Genomic DNA, 20,689 nt, shown 5'->3' on the forward strand with positions numbered 1-20,689 from the left:
ACAGCCACTCTACGGGGTGTTGGGGGGCAGCAGGATTAATGCACTGCGCCACAATGCCTTCTTCTTTAAAAAAAGGAAGAGAAGAGAAACGAGCTTTGGCTGGTTTAGTGTTGTTCAACCAGAGAAGTGGATGTAGGGGTGTGTCAACAATGTTGTTTTTAATGCTTGCCTATATTTTCCAATAATTTAAAATTTTCAAAAACTTAGAGAAAGGAAGAAGAAAACCTGGAAATGACACCCAAATGTTCTCAGAACCGACTGGTGGGTTCTGGGAATAAAGGTAATTTTGATTGTCTTTTAGTCTGTAATAGGTAACTATTGCTTTTGTAATCCGGGGTGGGGGAGGGGGGCAGGTGCACCAGCATAAACACTATGAAGGGGTATGGCCCACACAGGTGCTATGTGCCCTGTGGACCGTCCCTAACACATGAGCCTCTTCTGGATAGCTCTGTAAACGGCTGTCCCTTCCCCTTCAGCCAGCCTGCACTCCATACCACCCAGGGGACGGCGCAAGGCCCAGGCCTGCTGAGTGGCTGCCGGAGACTGGGAGGGGGCTTTTCCAAGCCAGCTCCGAGCTGTCAGGTGCAGCAGCGACCACAGGAGGCCAAGCTTCTCTGGGGTCCTGCTCCCACCAGACCTCTCCCACTCTGTCCAATGCTACACCCAGCCCCTCCCCACCCTTCTCCTGAAGCTGCCCCTTGCCTAGGCTGGTGTCACCCACCCCTGCTGCACCCCAGCCCTCGGCGCCCATGCTCCTCCGTACTTCCCTCCAAGGCTATCAGCTGCCACCTCTCACTGTAGGCATGCCCCTGCCACTAGCTCTCTTAGTTCAGTGCCACGCTCCTGATCTTTAGCAATTTCAGGTAGCAGCTCAAGTTTTACAAATAAAAACTCCATGGTAGCATCACACAGTGGGGGAGGGAATGGTGACACAAGACGGCCAACTTCTTGTCTTGCCAAACACAGTGTCACACCACAATCACCATAGCCTATGTCACAGAAGAATGTTCTAGCCCTGGAAAGGGCCCAGGCCCACAGACCACCATCTCAGCATACAGGGGAGCCACTGCGCTGGATTCCAGGCAGGAGAAAGTCGCGACAGTGGCCTGGCCTTCTGGTCCGCATCTGCCAAGGTCCAGGCGGACCACGACCCTCGGATGGCATGACAGCCTCTCTCCTGCTAATCCCATCCTGCCCGCTGCCTCCCTCCTGACTTCAGCCAGCCTCCTTCCAGCAGGAATGATCTCCCAACTTTGGACCAAGCCCTCACCATCGGCGACTCCCAGCATCACCTCCTCAGCAGCCTGTACAGGTTACCATTCCCCAAGATCCCCCTCTGTGAGCTCAAGTTCAGAGAGCCTCACACCCCTGCAAGGGCAGCAGGGTGGTCTAGAGCCAGTGACTCCCACTCCGCTCCCAGTCAACCAGTGGCAGCTTCAGTGAGCTCACTGATAAAAGGCCACCTGGGAACAGTACAGGAAGCAAATGATAACAGTGTCACTGAACGCAGCATGCCGCAAAGGGTCCTGGAGCCCGCCAGGGGAGCCCCCATGTCTTGGCTTTCCGCTCGAGGCCCTGAGTATCATTCCGGTCACACCATCTGCCAGCCTGATGGCAGAACGCCTTCCCTTTGGCAAACCCGATGCCCAGCCTGCACACAGTAGGTGGTTCGCTAACACTCTGCTGCTCTGCGCAAAATACAAAGCCCTGGGTACACTTGGAGCAGCCTGACAGTTCTGGTGCCCACAAGCACCACATTTCGATGAGCCCTAATAGATTGGCAACGCACCCCTCAGGCTTCGGATGAGTGGAGAAAAAGGACAATTTCCCCGGCTCTGCAGCAACACCCCAGGCTGTGGCACACGGAACTGTGACACCTGCTTCCAGGCCCAGAGATGCTTAATGACTTGCCTGAGGTCACACAGTGTGGTTAGCCACGCCAAGCTCCTGAACGAAATCTCAGCATGTCTAGAGGAACTAACAGACAGTCAAACCACTTTTTGTCTAAGACTATTCCTGAGTGCCAATCTCTTGGTTTCCAATCTCTAACTCCAAGTTCCAGAAATTCCCTACGCCAGGCAGGTCACCAAAGAAGAACCAGCCCCCAGCAGGGGAGCTCCCTGGGCCACCCATCGGGGCGGTGCACAGTGCCCCCCACTTCCCACACTTTCCTCCCTGAGGTGGGCTCCATGTTCCTCACTTCCCAGAGCTGTCAGCACTTTGCTTCCCAGACCACATCACGGCCTCCGCGCAAGGCCGACAACACTCTCCTGCCTTTCCTGGGAACAGGAGGAAAATAAACACTAACAAGATTCCCACCAGCAGATCCCCGACCCCATCCCTGGGGTCCCCGGCAGCTGTCCAAGTCACCCAGGGAACGGCAGCACACCCCAGATAAGCCCCAGGCCGCCCAGGGGCTGCGCACGGGAGCTGCTGCGTTGTGCTGTGTCGGCGTGCAGGCGGCTGCCTGGCCTCAGCCATGCAATGACTGCTGCTGCTGCCGCGATGGCTACTCTCATTATTACTATCATTACTACAAGGGCTATTGCAATTCCCCTCACTTCCTTATTTATGTGATCAGAGGAAATCACAGGATCAGGAGCTGCTTCCAAACTCCAGACCACGTGGATCAATTAGAGAGGGATAATTAAATATTGAACAAATACTGGAATGCCTCTACCGGAGGGCGATAGCTAAAAATAACTGTCCCACCACTCCTCCCGCGGACGACAACCCCTGGCCAGTCCCCTCCACCCCCATCCCCCTTCCCGGAGCGATGAGCAATGAGCCACCGGGCCAGGGGCAGAGGGGGCGGGGAAGCGGGCGGCCCCCATTCCTGCAGAGGAAACCACAACTTGAGCCCCCTGCCAGTTCGGCCTGTTCCTGACCAGGAAATACTCTCCCTTTCCTGACATTTAACCGAGCGGCCTCAAGAGGAAGGTGTAGGGGAAACAGCACCGGTCGCTGCTTTTCTTTTAAAAATAGTCAAAAAGGGCCTCAGGTCAGTGCTCCAGCAAAACACATCTGCAGGCGGGGACAGGCGCCCAGGGAGTCTCAACCACCCTGTCCCCCTGACAAGGAGTCTGCTGCCTCAGTTTCCCTACTGGGCAAAGCAGCAAACAAAATGACACGGACAGGAGGCAAAGGGGTCGGGGTTCTCATCAGCATCACTGGGTAACCCGGGGTGACTGAGCAACTGTCCAGGGAGAACAGCTGGCTCCTGCAAACAAACAAACAAAACAAAACTACCCCTTCAGTGCTTTAGTTCAAACCTTGCTCCTGACAGTTCACCTTCGCTCACAGAGGGGCATCATGGTAATGACCTCTGGCTCCCAGGAGGTTGACACACTTGCCATGAGCCAGGAAAGAACCCGGGGAGGCTCTCGGTACAGGCTCCCTGCCTGCCTGCCTGGACATGGGCAGCTAATGTCTCCCTGATTATGGAAGCTGAGGGGGGAGGGCTAGGACGCACAAAAGCCAAGAGGCTGTTGTGGCAGGTGACCCGAGTCTGCCCAGATCCAGGGACCTCACACCAGGGGACACTGAGCCCTCAGCACTAAAGCAGAAAAGCAGGTCTGGGACTTGCCCAAGAACATGAATAACAGCAAAGTGTAAAGGTCAGGCATGGGGGTGGGGACAGAGTCCACCTGACTTCCCCCAGGACCCTCTTGCTCCCTGCCCTGCCTCCCTCCCAGGTTTTGGTGAGGACTGTGGGAGCTGACGGCTACAGAGTGGTCACCTGTGCGCATCCGATCACAGAAGGGAAGGGCGCCTGGTCACAGCCAAGGTCTGGCCATGTTCAGGGCAGCAAGCATCCACGAGTGGGCAGAGCGGGACTCCACCAGGGCCAGGCTGCAGTGTCCTATTGTACAATGAACGTCAGACCCATAGCCATCGGTGTTGGGAGCAAGGTCAAGATCAGCCCTGAGCATGGACTCAGCCAACAGGAGCCAGAGTTAGTGATACCACTCTAGGGACTCCCTGAAACCAGTGAGCCACTACCAGCTGTCTAGAGGACTCGGGGCCCAAGGCATAACCCTGGCCACCCAAAGGGAGCACTCTGTCCCTGCCCTTGGCAACCATCACTGAGCTCCTGCCCCACCCCACCCCCGCCCCCATGCAAACCTCACTCTGCTCATTCTTCAGGTGGGAAAGCAGAGGCCCAGAGAAGGGCAGTGCTTCCTGTCTCATCTGCCCTGGGAGACTGCAAATGCTACCATCCCTTCCCACCCCCACCTTTCCCCTACCCTGTGACACTTCCCCCCAGCCTGGTCACCCACGAGTCCCTGACAGCAGCACTGTCTGGCTCCTGAACAAACACAGCCTGAGGTCATTTTCCTGCCTCACTAGTGGTGGAGGCCAGAAAGGGAGTGAACCAAGGCCTGATTAGGGCTAGGGTGCTGGGTACCACACCCTGCCCTGGGTTTATGTCATTACCTGCCCAACCAAGCCTCCTGCAGAGAGCAAGCTAACCTAGGGGGAAGGGAAGGACGGGCTAGTCCAAGGCCACAGGTGGCCCACCCTCTGGGTGGGGCCCTGTGGCAGGTCACCTCCCACCAAGGTAGAGCAGGGAAGCCCTTCAGCAGGCCCAAGTACCAGTCCCCTTACCCACCAAGAGCTGTGTCACCAGCCCGCAGCAGCTCAGTCTCCAGCTCTTTCGTACGGACTGTCCATCCACCAGTCCAAGCGCTTACACACACCTGCTACCCTAGGCTCCAGCAGGGGATTCTCCTTCCCAGCACACAACCTAGACCCCAGAGTTCCCCTCATTTGCTGCATGAGGCCACAAGGCTTGCCAAAGAACCAGGGCACATTTCAGTACACGGCCGGGGCTGGAACCCAGATCTGACTCCAGCACGCTCTCTCCACCCAGGCAGACCGTTTCCATCATATGAGACTCAGTCCAAAAGCCACTTCCTCTGTGAAGCTCTCCCTGATTTCCTCAGGTACATTGTCTTTTCTGCTCTCCCAGGAGGCTGTGGGTCCCATTTAAGCCTAGGATTCAACCCAGGCTCCCAGTGTAGTCAGAGGAACAGGAGAGGCAGCCTGGCCAGGCCCCCTTTTCCTCCACAGCCAGGGATGAAACCACAGCAAAGGGAGAGAGGGAGAGGCCCTGCAGGAGAGGCCCCAAGGTGGATAAGCACCTCCTGTTTCTGAATGCATGAGCCTGTTTCCTTGTGGAACCCTCCACTTCCTGTTCACCCCATTCTACAGCTGAGAAAAGCAAGGAAGTGACTTGCCAAAGGATTAAGTAGTGGTGGGGGAAAGGACAGGGCAGAGAGCGCCTCGGCCAGGGAAGGGGTAGGGGATTCACAGGCGTGAAGCCCCAGCACACACCTGCTCCGAGCCTCAGCTCCGAGCCTTCCCAGAACCGGGCCCCCCACTGCTTCCTGAGGAAGCTTGCGTGTCCTCACTCGGCCCCACTGGTGGGAACCGGCTGGGTGCTTACTGCCTGTCTGGCTGAAGTTCAGGAGCAATGGACCTGGGCCACACAACCAGCACCGACAGATGGGTGGGCCGGATTCCACAGCCTGGGCATTTGCTCCAAGTCCCTCTGGAGCCAGTGTCAGCCCAGAACCCTGCCGATGCCTTGCCAGGGGCCGGCCCCTTTCCCCAGCCCCCATCCTGGGCCCACTCCACAGAGACCTCAAGGGACAGGCCCCCAGCCTCCACAATCCTCCTCCCCATCTCCCCCAGCCCGGGGAAGGAAGTCTTGGCCCCAAGGTAGCTGCGATCACTGGCTCTGGTGTCTCCAGGAGAGGGTCCCATTACTGCGAAAAGCAAACTGTTGACACCTCCCCCTGGGCCTGCCTCAGCCTGGGCCCCCAGCACTTTCCCAGGGAGAGTGTTGCCCATGGCAAGGTGCAAGGGCAAGGGGTTTCAGTCGGAAGCCCACACCTGTCCCTGTGCTCCAGAGGCAGGTCACCTATTTCCTGCAAAGGGAAGCCCAGGGAGGGGCCAAGGCAGCCAGGCAAGGTAAACTGAGGCCCAAAGCTGGGGGAGGACGAGTAGAACAATCCTGGAAGCAGAAGAGGGACCCCTGAAGTCCAGGCCTCCCCCCTCCCTGTCCATGACCTAGGGAAGACCCCAGCCTCCCGCTGCCCCAAGCGAAGGGACTCCAAGCAGAGCGACAAGCCAGGACAGCCAGGATGCCCCAGGGTCCTGGGACACCATGGGACACAGTGGCAGGAGAGAGGGCCAGGGCCCTGGGGCCAAGGGCAAGAGGTCATGGTTAGGGGTCGGGGCTGGGGGGTGCCTACCCCTGGCAGGCCGAGTCCGGCTGCGGGAGCGGCTCCTCTGTCTCTGCAGCCGGGGCCGTCTCAGCAGCCGGTAGTAGTAGGAGGGCCTCCCGGTGCTCCTCCTGGCGCCGCCGCCTGCGGACATGCTGCCGCCCGCCGGGCACCGGGCCGGGCCTGGGCGCGCTCACATGGGCCCCATCCGCTGCTCCGGCCCGCCCGGCGGGCGCCCCTGCCTTCTCCCGCGCGCGCTCCTCCGTTGGCTGGTTTGCTCGCTCTTGCAGCCTCCGAGGCCAGGGCTGCCCCACAAAGTGGTTCAAACTCCTCCTCCGCCTCCCCCGCCCCTCCCCAAGCCTAGCAGCCGGCCCTCGGCAGGGGCCTGGGACCGGGAGGCCGGGCTGGCACTGGCCGGAAAGTCAGTGCGGGAGAAATCCCGGCCTGGAGTCAGCAGGGCGAGGCGGTCCCGGTCCCAGGAGGGTCCTGCGTGCCCAGGCTTGAGGGCTGCACCCCACCTAGGGATGCTTGGGGCACCCTGGCCCTCGGCAAGAGCAGGCACTGCGCACCTGCCCTTTGTGCACTCTGCGGGTGGGTTAGGTGTACCCGCAGTGGCCAGGTGGGCATGGCACACCTAGGGAGTCTCATCACCCTCAATTAGGGTCCAGGCCCAGGACCACCCAAGGCCACTGGGTTGGAAAAGCTGTCCACCCGCACGCCGCTCTGGGTTAGCCTGAGAGGGCCTTCCCATGGGGTGCTGGCCCTTCCTCACCCCCTGTCCCCTCCAAACGCACACAAACAGGGGCTCTATGCAATTAAAGGTCTGGGTATTTTCAAGGACACACTGGCTAGTTCATGAGCTTTGCCAAATCTAAATATTTTGCCTCTTTTCATCGGGACCCTCACACACCACCACCGTGGACGCAGCTGGGAGGGGTCTTGTCCTCCTACCGGGCTGGTCCAGGGCAGAGCAACCTCCGCCCGAGTGCAGGGACCAGAAATTGAGACTAGAACAAGAGAGGGTGCCACCTTACAATGCAAGCTCAAGAGTTTTCTCTGTCACTCCCTAGTTCAAGAGTTTTACATTCTCCACAAAGCACAGGGGCAGCAAATCCAAGCATCCTTCCTTGGGGCTTGGTGGAGCTCTGGCTCTCCTGAGCGGCTCCCCACCCCTGACTTCTGCTTTGTAGATCTTCTCCCTGCAGACGTAGCCCTCTTCCAGACTTCCTGTATTGGCCCTTTTAGGATCCACTTCTTCTGGCACCTAGGAGACTAACACACCTGCTGCCTAAACCTTCCCCTACCCCCAACAGCTCAAGATCAGAGGGGCAGACAGGCTGACTAGCCTCCGGCTCAGGGCAAGTAAAAGCAGCTCGTGGTCTTAGCCTGGAGTTCGGGGCAGGGGTGGTGGGTCGCCAGAGGACACCAGAGGCAGCCTGATTCTCTTCCTCCAGACCAATGGAAAAGGCAGCCTGGGTGCTTGGCAAGGGTGGGGCAGTGTGGGCAGGAATCCAGGCCGGGTTTTGTACCTCACAGGGGAAGCCCCCTCCAGGCTCCCTCCTCCTGGGCCCCCAGGTCAGGAGGAGCCAGGATCCCAGCTGGAAGCCAGGCGCCTTGCCCGGACCAGGGGGGAGGGGCAGGGTGCCGCTCGGAGTCCAGGGCTATCATCTCCCCTCTACCCCTCTGCCCAGAGTACTGGCCAACTTCATGAGAAGATGGACGCCCGTTCACCTCACTCTGGGCTCAACACTGCCCTGAATGTGGCCCTGCCCAGGTGGGAGCCTCTTCTAAAAACACACCTGTGGGAAGCACAGCAGTCCCTGCGGAGGCTGTGGGCCTTGGCACAGGAGCTTCCACGGGGGCGGGGTGCTGGGAGCCACCTGCCCACACCTGGACACTTAGCAGAATGAAATCCCCACCTCCAGACCTCCCCCGTCCTGCCACAGTGCCCTGGCTACCGGATGTCCTGTTGTGGTGCCTGGGTGCCTGGGATCCCTCCGAGCCAATTTGTTTCCCAAAGCAGGAAATAAGAGTCACTCCTATGGGAGACTCAGTGCTCACAGTGACCTATGGGGGGAGAGGTAAGTAAGTGGCCTGGGCCCAGGTCCCCCACAGGCAGCCTTAGGGGTGTGTGTCGGGGGGGACAGACCTTGTCTGTAAGGAACTGGACTCTGCTTGGTTTTTGTGCCTCAGTTTCCCCAGCTCCATGGAGACACCATGGACCCCCATCTGCCAAGCTTTTGGAGGTAAGAGGGTGAGCCAGCCAACCGGAAGTGGCTTTCCCATCCCTGCCTTGAGGCAGGTTGGGCACTGCCCACTCCCAGGCTGAGCCTCTCTCTGCCAGGCGTCCATAGCTGGACTGGGGACCAGTGTTGGAAGGGACAGGAGAGCAAGGCAGGAGCTGAGCCCCTCCTCTTGGCAGGCGACCCCCCGGGGTGGGCAGGCTCACAAAGACTGCCCCAACTGAGCATCTGGAATCCATCCTGCCACGGAGCTGGCCCCTACCAGCTGGCCCCTACCGCCTTGCCTCACTCTGAGGGGAGCAGCCAGCCGCCAGCCCGCCCTCCTTCAGGGTCCTCCCTTCTGCCTCAGATGCCCAGGCTGGGGGAGGGACACTGGAGAACCGTGCACCACGTAAACTCCCACTGCCTCGGGTGACAGATCTCTCGCACAGTCATCTATTGCTGACTGCCCCAGAGACAACCAAGCCCCCTGTCCTCCCTGATTGATGGGTGAACCCACGGAGCTAAAGGTGGGGTCTGGCTCTCCCATCCCCCGTTGCCTCCTGAGGGCTCCCTCCCCTGCCCCCCATGCATGCATACACACACACACACACACACACACACACACACACACACACACACACACACACGCGCGCGCGCGCACTAGCTCCCCTCTCTCTCAGACGCTGCTCTGGGCTGGATTGGGGGCAGTTGGTCAAGGCTGCAGCCACCAAGTGAGCCCAGCATGGCTTCTCTCAGGATGTTTGGTTCATGGGTCTGGCTGGAAATGCCAGGACAACGCCAACCCCAACACCTTCACCCTGCCCCCAAAGGCTCCACTGTGGGGAATCCTAGACCTGTGTCATCAGGCAGCCACCTCCCCTGCTGCTCTCTAACGCCTCTGGCTCAGGCTGCTGTCACCAAAGTCCCTCCTTCCACCCAGACCAGCACACCTGCTGCTCCTCCAGGCGCTCTTCTCCCTGCTTCCGGTCCAGTTTAAAACAGAGGACTCTGGAGGCCACACAGGAAGAAGAGGGGAAGAGACCCAAAGAATTCAGTCTGGGCAGAAGGCGGCAGGCTCCAGGAATCCCAAAGACGACCCCCACGCACACACTGCTGGGAAGGAAGTGGCAGGTGGCATTTCAGCTGAGCTGAAAGATACTCAAAGAGCCCGAGACACTGTGGGCTCTGCCAGGTCAGGCAGGTCAGCGGGCGCAGGGCACAGAGAGGCCAGTTCAGGGCTAACGCGGATCTCCCTGGAGTGCCAGGTTTAGGGGAAGGAAGGGCAGAGGCAGATCGCCCACAATTACCTCTGGACAGACCTAGGTTGCCCATCACACTGGTTGCAGTTCTTTCTCTAGCAGGAGGCCAGATCGTCCACTCATCCACAGAGCTCACAGCAGCAGCTCCGGCTGTCCGTCATCCAGGGATGAGGCCAGGGGCAGGAGGGAACAGCAGCTACCACCAGGGCTCCTCAAGCAACTGAGCCGCAGGAATCCCAGGCTGCCTCACCTGAAGGCTGCAAATTCAATCTCCAGGGTTTGTTTGTGGGTAGAGCCTGACTGGTCTGGGCCCCTCTGCACAGCATTCTATCCCCAGTATCTCCTTTAACTGCAGGACAGCCCTGGAGGTAGCTGCTGGACTACTCTACGGAAACTGCTGCAGGCACAGGGAGGGGACACACATTCCCCAAAGGTCTTAGAGACTGAAGGCCAGGGACTGGGAAGGGCAAAGGTCATATGGTTTGCAGAGCTGGAGGAGGGGCAACTTTCTAGAACTTTCCTGAAGAGGCAACTCTGTCATGCGACAGGAGGGGGTTGGGAGTCCTGACAGGGTTAACACTGGAACCCATGCCAAGCCCCACACAATAGTGTCTCCAGGAGGGCTCAGATCTGTGGGGTTTCCTGTCAGAACAAGGGTGGGTGACAGGGCCCTGGCAGCTCAACACACATCCACCTCCTAGGCCAGTCGCAACCTCTCTCTGCGTGGCTGGATCCCTGGGTGGGGTAGGGATGGGGTGGGGATGGGTGGAGTAGGGGTGGGGGTGGGTGGGGCGTAGGAGGGTGGGGGCTGTCATTGGTAAGAGGACAGTCCCTAGCCCAGGAAGCTGTCTGTCTGGCAGAAGGTGTCAGCTTCCGGCCTCTAGCTTGTGTCTGGGATGGGGTTGGCCTGACCAGGAGCAGGATCCTCCCTGGGGAGATGGGAAGATGGGGAGAGGGCAGACTCAGACAACCCCAAAGCCACCAACAAGTGTGATGCCACCCTCTGCAGAAGACAGCCAGGCCACAGCCCAGGTCAGGTGGGGCCCCGGTCACAAAAGCCAGGGGGACCCACTTCCAATGTCACCCACTTCCTGAGCCTCAGTTTCCCCACCTGAAGTGGCAAGTCCACCTATCTGAGATTTCATCAGGATCTAGACTTTGAAACCACCACCCTGCCATCCCCTGCCATCCTATGGGATCAATCAATCATTAAATCAGCCCATCAATCATGAAATTCCAGGCATCAGAGCAGGCGACTGCCCCAGAAATCCGGGTACAATGCTTTGCAGCCATCAAGGCCCCTGACCACTGGGGGGCCCCCCTCCCTGCCCAGTAGGAGCAGTCCCACGCCCCAAGATGGTGAAGCTGATGTCAAGGAAGGGAACCACTCAGCCAGGATTCCCCGGGGTTGGGGAGCACTCAGCTGGGCTCCTACATCCAGCTGCCAGGCCACAGTGTCTGGCAGGGCGGCCTGACATACTCCACTGCTGGACACCCGGGGTTTCCACTAAGCTCAGGACTCCACTGCCATGGCCCAGGCAAGGCTACTCCACCCCCTGCTCCAGGCCCCAGCCCGGCCCCTCCTCCCCATGCCAGCCCAGCAGCCAAGCGCTTCAGCCCAGATGGCCAGGCCTGGAGCGGCGCTCTTTCCACATCCCCTCTCTCCCTGTGCTGACCCAGAAACTCTGCCAAGCTCCAGGTGGGCCCACGGCCCCTCCTCCTCCTCTCGGCCTAGTGTGGAGCTGAGGCCCAAGGTCTTGGAGCTTCTTCCAATCATTCTCTCCCTGCAGCCACACCCCTACCCCCCTGGGCAACCAGAGGGGCAGGCATATGGTCCCAGTAAGGGGTCAGAGTGCCCTTCCTGCCCAGACAGGCTGGCCTGGTCATCTGTGAGCCATGTCATGGCTGGCACTCGCCTGGGTTTCAGGGGAGAGGGGCTGCGCTTAGCACCCACAGAGTGCGCTGGGGGAGCACAGGTGACCTAGCCCAGCAGCGGGCCCAGAGGAAGCCCCTGCATGGGCATGGAGCCACGGTGCGTGGACCCTGAGTGGGGCCAGCACTCCTTACTGGGTGACCTCTCTGGGCCTCCACTCCTGGGGAAAAGAACAGGCACCCCCACCTCACACAGGGTGAACGCAATCAGCACCTACCCATTCATGCTCTTTCTTTTCTCATCTCTTAGTAGGTTCCTGGAGAGGACAGCCCAGAGTAGACTCTGAGCAAGAGGGAGAGAGGATGGCGGCATTGGATAAAAGTGGCTCAGATCATCTGACCTGGAGAACTGGGAGGAGGAAGGAGTCCTGGAACACTGCCTGGAGGAGGAGCCACTGGCATTGAGTTGGAAGACCAAGGAGCTGACTGGGTAGAGAGGGGAGGAGCACGGTCTTGGAGAAGAACAGGGAGGGAACAAAGGTTTGGAGGTAGGAACCGGCAAAAGCTGCCCTGGGAAGCCAGGACAAAAGATGACGTGGGGGCCTGGAGAGCAGGTGGTGAGAGATAAACTAGGGGCTTCGGTGAAGGAACGAGGCCTGGGAAGCCTCTTCAGAAAGAGAGGAAGCAAATGGCGAGAGCATGAAATGACACAGGATACCTCTGCTTGTGGCTGTGCCATCTTGAGGAAGTCACAACCCCTCTCTGATCCTCACTCTGAAGCTGGGAAAGGGGCTGGCTCTCTAAGGCAGGAGCAGGGCTGGGTAGAAGGCAGCAGACTGCATGGACAGCACTGGGAAACAGAGTCCAGGGTCCCACTCCCAGCATCTTTGAGTCTAGACTTTGGAGGACAGTGGAGGGTTGGACAAAAAACATACGTTCTCAAAAGAGCTTTCAGGCTGCTTGCCTTGGGAGCTGGGCTCAGCTAAGCAACTCCTTCCCCACGGGGTCTTAGCATCAGCTGTGCCCCCACCTCATTCCACTAACTCAGATCCTCCCTGAAGCCTCCCCTGCCCCAGCCCCAGTCCCCACCACACTAGGCTACTGCTCTGTTTTCTTTTCATCCACCTTCATCCTATCTGATATCGTCTTATCTGTATATTCTGATGCTCTCCCATTGTCTGCCTCCTCAACTTCAGCAAGACAGGGGTCTTGCTAGGCTCGGCACACAAGAATGGAGCAGACCTATAGTACGATTCTTTGGCAAGAAGCATAGCTGGGGGAGTCAAGGACGGTCTTTTGCACATGTGGCTTGAGGGGGTGTGACAGGCTCGAGAGCCTGGGAGCACCGATTAGGGGAGCGATTTCTATGCAAGAGCTGGCATGGGTTTGGTGCTCAGTAAATAAATGAAAACTTTGGAGACAAACCAGTGTCTTGACTTTGCCATATGCCTTAGAAGAAGTGTCCTCTGGTTCCCAGCCCCAGCTTCCCTGGCCTGCGTGGACTTTTCTAGGCCCCTTGGACACCAATGGCTCAGAGCCTCTCTGTGCCAAATCCGGTATATAAGTGGGAGCCGCAGCAGGTGTTAGAGGAGGGGCAAGCACAGCAGACCACAGCCTGACTTGGGAATCCCACTTGGCCGGCAGTCAAAGCCTGTCTAGGTGGGGGTTAAATGTAGTTGCTGCCCTGCTCACTCCTCAAGGCCCCATCAAGAGCGAGAAAGTCCAGGCCCGCCCCCATTCTGAGAGCAGTATTTGGTTGGCAAGAAGCAACCAGGGCAGGGAGGAAGAACTGGGGCCCTATACATTCTGCATCTGCTCAAACAGGAAGTAGCCAAAAGTTTGGGGGCCAAGGAAAGCAAGTTCAAGGTCATCTGGTACACCAGTGACTACCCAGTGTCTGGTCTGCCAGAGGGAGCACCCCTGTGATTAATGATTAACGTGGCCAGGAGGGGGCGTGAAGGAATGGCCCAGGAGCAGGCAAAGGCCCAGAGGAGGCATGTCTTTGAGGACACGGGGCTCATCGCCTACCCATCCATAGCCAGAACTCACACAAGACCCTGAGAGCTGTCATCCTGCCAGAACACAGGGTGCTAAGACCTCGCCCAGGGTCACCTGGGCACTCTGCCCTCCTTCAGCCCCCCCACAGCAGGTGGCATCAGTACAGGCATGGGAAGGCAAAGCCCATCAGAGTCACATCCCTAATGTCAGAATGGCCAGAGTTCAGATATGAGGACTGACCCCACTGGGGCCCAGCCTCTTCTCTTCCTGTGTTGCCTCCGGAAAGTTAATTCCAGAACATTCTAGACCTACTCTCACTAACCTGAGGTACCTCAAGTCCTCTTGGTGCCGCCCTCACACTCATCCCCTCACAGTGGTGCCCATGTACACAGGCTAATCTCTCCACCCAGCCCCAGGCCCAACTGCCCCTCTTGGGGGCTCTGCACCCCAGCCACACCCAGGCCCTCACAGCTGCCCAGACAATGGCCAGGACACTGGCTCTGTAATGACCCCCTGCCAAGCTGTGGAAACCTAGCACAAAGTCCTTGCTTCAGGTGCCACTGCAAGGGTGGGCCAGGCAACTGGAGACTTTCTGGGCTGTGCCAGGGACAGGCTCCCTGAGTGACGTGGGCATGCTGAGTGACGTGGGCATGCCTTCCTACTCGCTCGGCCCATTGCCCCTGGTGCAAGGAAGAGGATAGCCCAGGACCTCACTTGTCAAATGCTTCCATCCCCTGAGGTTCATGTCAGAATGAACATATTCAGGCCCAACTGGAGGCCCCATGGGATGGAACGGCAAACTGAAGCCAGGGATAGAGAACCCCAGGTGCCCAGCCCAAGCCACAGACTTCCTCGCACAGGACCACTGGGGCCAGCTAGCAGCCCTGACTGGCCCTGTCCATCCTGCCCTCTGACCTCAATATATCCCAGGCAGATGAAAATGCCTCATTTCTGCTCTGGGGAGCCTGGTGTGTCCCTCACAGGGTGGAGAGAGACACAGGCCCACCTGGTGCCATACTGCCAGTTTGGTGCTGTGCTGGCCACAACTGGCACCAGGGAACTTGGCAGATACTCAGCTGAGGGATTGGAGGCCCAGAAAGGGTGGCATCCTGTCCAAGGTTACCCCAGACGCATTCCCTCAACCCTACACAGTCTTCCTTTACCCCCACACTGGCCTGGCGTTAGGAGGACCCTGGATGCTCCCCATTTGCCAGGTACAGATGTGACTTACGGCAGAACCAGGATTCAAGCCCTAATGGTGACCCCAGGCTGCTGCAAAAGGTCTAGTGCACCTGTTCCCAAATAACTAAGCTGCAATTCCATTCCAACAGCCAAGACAACACAGCTGCTAGTGAAAGATGCAGTTGAGAGGCCCGGTTTGGTAACCTAACGGCTAAAGTCCTCGCCTTGTACACAAAGGGATCCCATGGGGTGCCGGTTCTAATCCTGGTGGCCCCGCTTCCCATCCAACTCCTTGCTGTGGCCTGGGAAAGCAGTTAAGCATGGCTCAGAGCCTTAGGACTCTGTACCCACATGGGAAACTGGGAAGAAGCTCCTGGCTCCTAGCTTCAGATTGGCTCAGCTCTAGCTGCTGTGCTCACTTAGGGAGTGAATCAGTGGTCAGAAGATCTTCCTCTCTGTCTCTCCTCCTCTCTGTATATCTGACTTTCCAACTTAAAAAAAAAAAAAAAAAAGATGCAGTAAGGGAGAGCGAGCAGCCTGGCTTCTGGGCCTGGCCTGGGACAGTGGCCGCCGGGAATTCCTTGGGCCAGCACCCCTACCATCCTCTTCTCCAGCCCCACTGCTTTTCTTTTCTAGTCTTTGCTGGGACCCAGACACGGGGTCAGCCCCCGGAGTCCACTGCAAAATACTTTTTCTTATAAGATTTTTTTTTTTATTGGAAAGGCAGATATACAGAGAAGAGGAGAGACAGAGAGGAAGATCTCCCATCTGATGGTTCACTTCCCAAGTGGCTACAATGGCCAGAGCTGAGCCAATCCGAAGCCAGGAGACTCCTCCTGGTTTCTCTCACGGGTGCAGGGTCCCAAAGTCTTGAGCTGTCCTGGACTGCTTTCCCAGGCCACCAGCAGGAAGCTGGATGGGAAGTGGGGCTGTCGGGATTAGACCTGGCACCCATATGGGATCCCCACACGTTCAAGGCGAGGACCTTAACTGCTATGCTATTGTGCTGGGCCCTGCAAAATACATTCTTGCCAGGCCACAGCTGCAACAGCCTGCCCTGGGTGGTGGGCACTGGGGGAGGGGGATCGCCATCTCCAGCTCTGGGTATGCCCATAGCCCCCAACTGTCTACCTTTGGCCAAGCCTTCTACCCATGCCTCGCCTCCTAGCCCAAGGGGCTGGGCCTTCCTTCCGCAGCCCCGTGCTGCTCCCCCTGCCTTCCTGGCCCCTGCACCCTTCCTCCAGAGGCCTAGTGCTCTGTGCAGAGACGAGGCTCTGGATGGTTCAGCTCACCTCTGTCTCTCCTGGGCATGCCCAGAGGTCTTGTCTGCCTGGTGCTCCATCCTACCCCAGGGGGTCTGGCCAGGCAGCAGCAGGAAGTGGGGGTGGGGACTGAGGGAAAGGCACTGCCCACATGCAGGTGTGCTCCACTCCTCCCACCTGGCACACTCTAGCCTCCAGAGGCTGGGGTGGGGGACCCTTCACCCCCTCCCAAACAAGGCCGGGTTCTGGTTCATCTCCCCTCCCCCCATTTACAATTCATCCAAAAAATTTGCCCATTTATCTTTCCCAGACCTGCTTTTCTGCCCCTGGATAATCCATTCAGCTCACTGCACCCGGCTCCCCAGGGTTGAAGGCTAGGCTCCAAACTGAAAGCCGACTCCGGAGGCCACATGCATTTCTGTGGGCTCATCCCAAACACAAACCTCGGGCAGGTCCGAAACCAACTCCTCTCCCCATCTCCTCTCCTCATCTTCCCCTGGGCAAAGGTGGGCTAAGACATCTGTGTGCCCGCTCTATTGGGCTAAGACATCTGTGTGCCCACTCTATTGGGCTAAGACATCTGTGTGCCCACTCTATCCGGGTTGCAGACTGGTACTTCTTCCCCGGCCTCATCCGCTCTTCTTACTCCTGTCCAAGGTAGGAACTTAGCAGGTGGAGAACAGAGGCTGCCTCAAGGCACCTGGGAGGTCCCAGGGCAGCCAGCACAGATGTTGAGGGTATCCTGCACCAGATACTGCACCCAGTGCTTGTCCCATTGCATCCTATCCGTGACCCTTAAGACACCAAAGTTACTTCTCTGCCCATTTTACAGATGGGAAGATTGAGCCCCAGAGGGAAACAACTTCCCTGGGGCCTTAGAGGAAGCAGAGGGCAGCTCTGTTCCCAGAGCCTAGGGTGGGGATGGGCCTGGAAGCTGTAGGGTGTTTATGGCTTTCAGCAGTCACCTAGTTAGAAACAGCCTAGGGAGCTCAGGGCTTGGGGCTGACATCTTGGGTGGTACAGTCCCACCCTGGGGAGTGTGGCCCCTCTGCCTGCCTGCCTTCATGCACGGGAGGGCTACAGGGACTCCCCGGAGGATCAGTTGGTGACAATGGCCTCTCCTCAGATCACAGCTGCTTACCTCCCTCAGGCGGCAGACCCTACCCACCCAGCCTGCCCAGCCTGGGAGGAGGCCAGACGCCCTTCTGGCCCCAGTGTGCCCTGCTGGGGCCTCATCCCAGACACCAGCCCCATTTCCCTCCCTCCTGTTCTTGCAAGTTTCTGCTTCCACTTGGCAGTTTCCGTGGCAACCAGCCTCTCTCTTTGAGTGTCCTTTTCTCAGTCATTTTGCTGGCTTATGCTAGAGGGAGATTAAAAGCTGCTGGGGCAGGCAGTCTGGCCAGGAGAAAGAGAGAAGGACAGGGCTGGGGCAGTCCCACACCGCCCTCCCCCAAGATCCCTCTGATCAGTCCCACATCAGGGACTCCCCCAAACGCACCTCTCCTGTACACAGTGGCTGCTGGGCCCACAAGGCATGCCCACGGCTGGGGGTGCCAGGCTTGGCAAGCTGCTGACCTCTTGAGCGGCCCACTCCCCTGCATCCCTCCACCACAAGGGCCAGGCACACAACTGTCCCCCACCTCCAACCCCAGCACTGAACCAGTGGTCAGAGACCTCAGGCTGCGGGTACGCCTCTGCCACCAGTTAGAAGCCAGCCCTTTCCAGAATCAGTCCCAGTCTGCACACTCATGGTGGTGGAGCGAGGACAGAACTTACTTCCTCCCAAGCTGCTGCAGCCTGAAGGGAATGTGTGGGCCTGAAAGGGCTGAGGGAATTACGGAAGCACCATGCAGAGCCCAGGACGACTTGACACCTGAGTGAATGCCACGCGAGCCACAGCCTGAAGGCCTCCTTGACCCATGCTCTCCCTCCTCACTCGCTCACTCTCTTTCCGCCTGCTGACCTGCCACAGCAGCCAGCTCCAACTTCATGCCTGGACTTCCACCAGCTTCCCCTACATACGCACCACACACAAGTGCGTGCACATGTACACACAGAGCCATGGGCACGCAGGGCACCACACAGGGCACCACAGCTGGGCTACTGCCTGATGTTGGCTCTGGGATGAGACCCAGAGCAGCAGGGAACAGCACTGGGGTGGGGATGATGAGGGAGGAGTGTACCAGCTCCCTTTCAGTCCTCCTAGGGCCAGGGGAAGGGTCAGAGGCTGTCGTTCTCACTTGCCCTGTTTGCTTCTCCTGGGATAGGACCACTTCCTCCCTGGTCCAGGTGCCAGCCTCAGAGAAGTCTCCCCTCGAGAGGGCAGGGTCTCCCTCCTTTCTCTTCTGTGCTCACAACAAACTCCACCCCCTCCTGCTGTCCAACCTCAGCCTCACCTGTCACCTCTTCCCATCTGCTCACCCAGGCTGCACATGCCCAGGCTTGTGCTATGAGCAAGCTGGCTGCCACACACAGGGGGCCACATGGGACCAAGGTGGTGCAGGGTGGGGCTTCTGCACACATTTGAGAAGCACTGTACTGCCCAAAGACCAGCAATCTGGGACTCTAGCAGGCTGAGAGAGAAATAAGCAAGAACTCGGTGTGGAGGGGATTGTGGAAGAAAAGCAGGGCCAGCTGTGGCCAGCTGTGGCCAGCCAGGACTGCCTCCCACCTCTTCCCTCCATTCCTGCAGAACGCTGTCATCCCCAGGGCCTGGGTACAAGGGGTGGGGGTCCTGACAGTGCACGACCTCTCACGAGCTTGAAGGGGACCATGTGTGGGTCCCAGAGGGCTCTGACATGGTGCCTGTCCTCAGAGAGCCATCTGCCCCACTCCCACCGGGACTGTTAAAGGGTCAAGCTTGAGGAAGCGTAAAGGGCCGAAAGGGCAGGGGGGGACCCAGGAAGGCTTCCAAGTGGAGTCGGCTCTGGGGCCAAGGCTGTCAATAGGATGCCACCGTGCAGAGGGTTTCAGCCCATAGGGGGCTGGACTGGGGTCTCCTTAGCCTAGAGAGATGATAAATCTCCCAAAACATTCCAGCAAAGAAGCACTTTGCAGCTGGGCTCCTGAGGCCATCGCCCAGGGCGGTATCTGTCTCTGGTCACTGTTGTCACGGGGCAGTGGCTCAAGGGTGCCAAAGGGGACAGAATCTGCCAGGTCTTCAAATCCCAAAGAAAAGAAGTCTCCTCGAGTTTCCTGAGCCGTTCATTCCAGGATCTCACCACCAGCCGCAGCTCCAACCCCGTTGAGCCAGGAAGTGCTTCCACTATCTAACCTACATCTCTCTTGCTGAACCGGATACCCTGTTGTTTTGTAGCATAACAAGACCCAGGAGCTGAACTGCCTGGCTGGGCACCGTGTCTGCAGCACAGGTGGCAATGAGGGAGGCTGGGGCCAGCAATGTGCAACCCACCCCCAACCCCGTGGAGCGAGGACGAGAGGATAAGGCGCTCTTTGTGTCTTTGTCTGCAGGATTAATTTATGGAGGTGGGGGGTGGAGGGGATGCGGGAGTGTCCTCTCATAGGGCCCGGAGGCTTCCCTGACCCAATTTAGAAGCAGAGTTTATTGTGCTGCTCCTATGGAACCTTCCAGAGGAAGAAGCCTTGTACCAGCGCACACGTCCTGGGGTTTAACAGTGCCCAATCTGAGAATGATTTTTTAAAGAAGATTAACCTCCACCCCCAACGCTTCCATGTGCTCTTGTGAAAACACAGTGAGCCTATTCACCCCTGTGCCGGGCTGCACACTCAGCAGAGTTAAAGTTGGGATCCCTGGACTTGGGTTGGGGGAGCTGAGGTAAACATGGGAAGCTGCCCCAGCAGGTGCAGGTCCCTGCATGACCCTGACCTTGTGAAGTCCCATGTCCAGAGCTTCTTCCCCACTCGTGGCCATCCTGCCTAGCACAGCGTGTCCGCCAGGAACCAGGCCTGGGTAACCAGAGTGGAGGCTTGGTCCTGTCTGAACCCCATGTGGCTCACCATGCCTCTCCAACCCAGATGCGGCTAGGTGTGTTGGGCTAAGGTGGATTGTTGACTGACATTTTGCAGATACAGACACACGGGGTGGAGGAGGAGCAGGAGGAGAGGAGAGGACCAAGAGGGGATGTTCCCGCCCCTGGCCCTCTGGGCCCCAGCTGCCCAGGGATGCAGACCTTGGTGTAGCTTTGAAAGCTCACTCATGGCCTTTCCCCTCCCCACTCCCCCTGCCCTGCAGCTGGCCCCAGGCCTGTGCTTGTGTTTTATTGTGGTAATAAATGCTGCACAGCTGCAGGCTGCGGACACGCACACCCTTCTCAACACGTCATCATCATCACTCATGCGCACAGCATCCTTGGCGGTCAGGGGCTGCTGTCATCAGGTAATTCAGACAGGGAATCGCACCCAAGACCACACAGCAAGCAAGCAGCTAGCAGAGCCAGGATTCAAACCCAGGCCCGGAGCCTGAGATCAGAGCCTTCTGGCCCTCCACACCTCATTCCACAGCTGGAACAGCCACCTCCCCTGCCCCATCGAGGACCCTCCATCTGGGATCTGGTTGGCTCCCCATATCCACTTAAGGTAGTCGATGTTGTGGCACAGCAGTTTACGCCACTGTGATACCAGCAACCCACATGAGAGTGCTGGTTTGAGACCAGCTTGCAATCTAGCTCCCTGCTCTTGCT

At 58.4% G+C, this 20,689-nt stretch overlaps 1 protein-coding gene across 2 annotated transcripts in view; it reads right to left on the reverse strand.

Annotated features, from left to right (window-relative positions):
- LOC121144857 (DAB2 interacting protein) overlaps positions 1–20,689 on the reverse strand; it is a 160,345-nt gene that overhangs the window by 96,775 nt on the left and 42,881 nt on the right. The window contains exon 1 of one of the 2 annotated variants that reach the window (XM_040963444.1): positions 6,261–6,478. The exons of the other annotated variant lie outside the window; for it this stretch is intronic. Coding sequence (XP_040819378.1) covers positions 6,261–6,384 — 124 coding nt within the window. The 5' untranslated portion in view covers positions 6,385–6,478. Of the gene's footprint in view, positions 1–6,260; positions 6,479–20,689 lie in introns of those variants that run through there. 2 annotated transcript variants of the gene reach the window in all.

This window comes from Ochotona curzoniae, unplaced genomic scaffold (genome assembly GCF_017591425.1).
Source record: "Ochotona curzoniae isolate NIBS_2020 unplaced genomic scaffold, NIBS_Ocur_1.0 scaffold_3208, whole genome shotgun sequence".
In the NCBI taxonomy this organism is placed as follows: Eukaryota; Metazoa; Chordata; class Mammalia; order Lagomorpha; family Ochotonidae; genus Ochotona; species Ochotona curzoniae.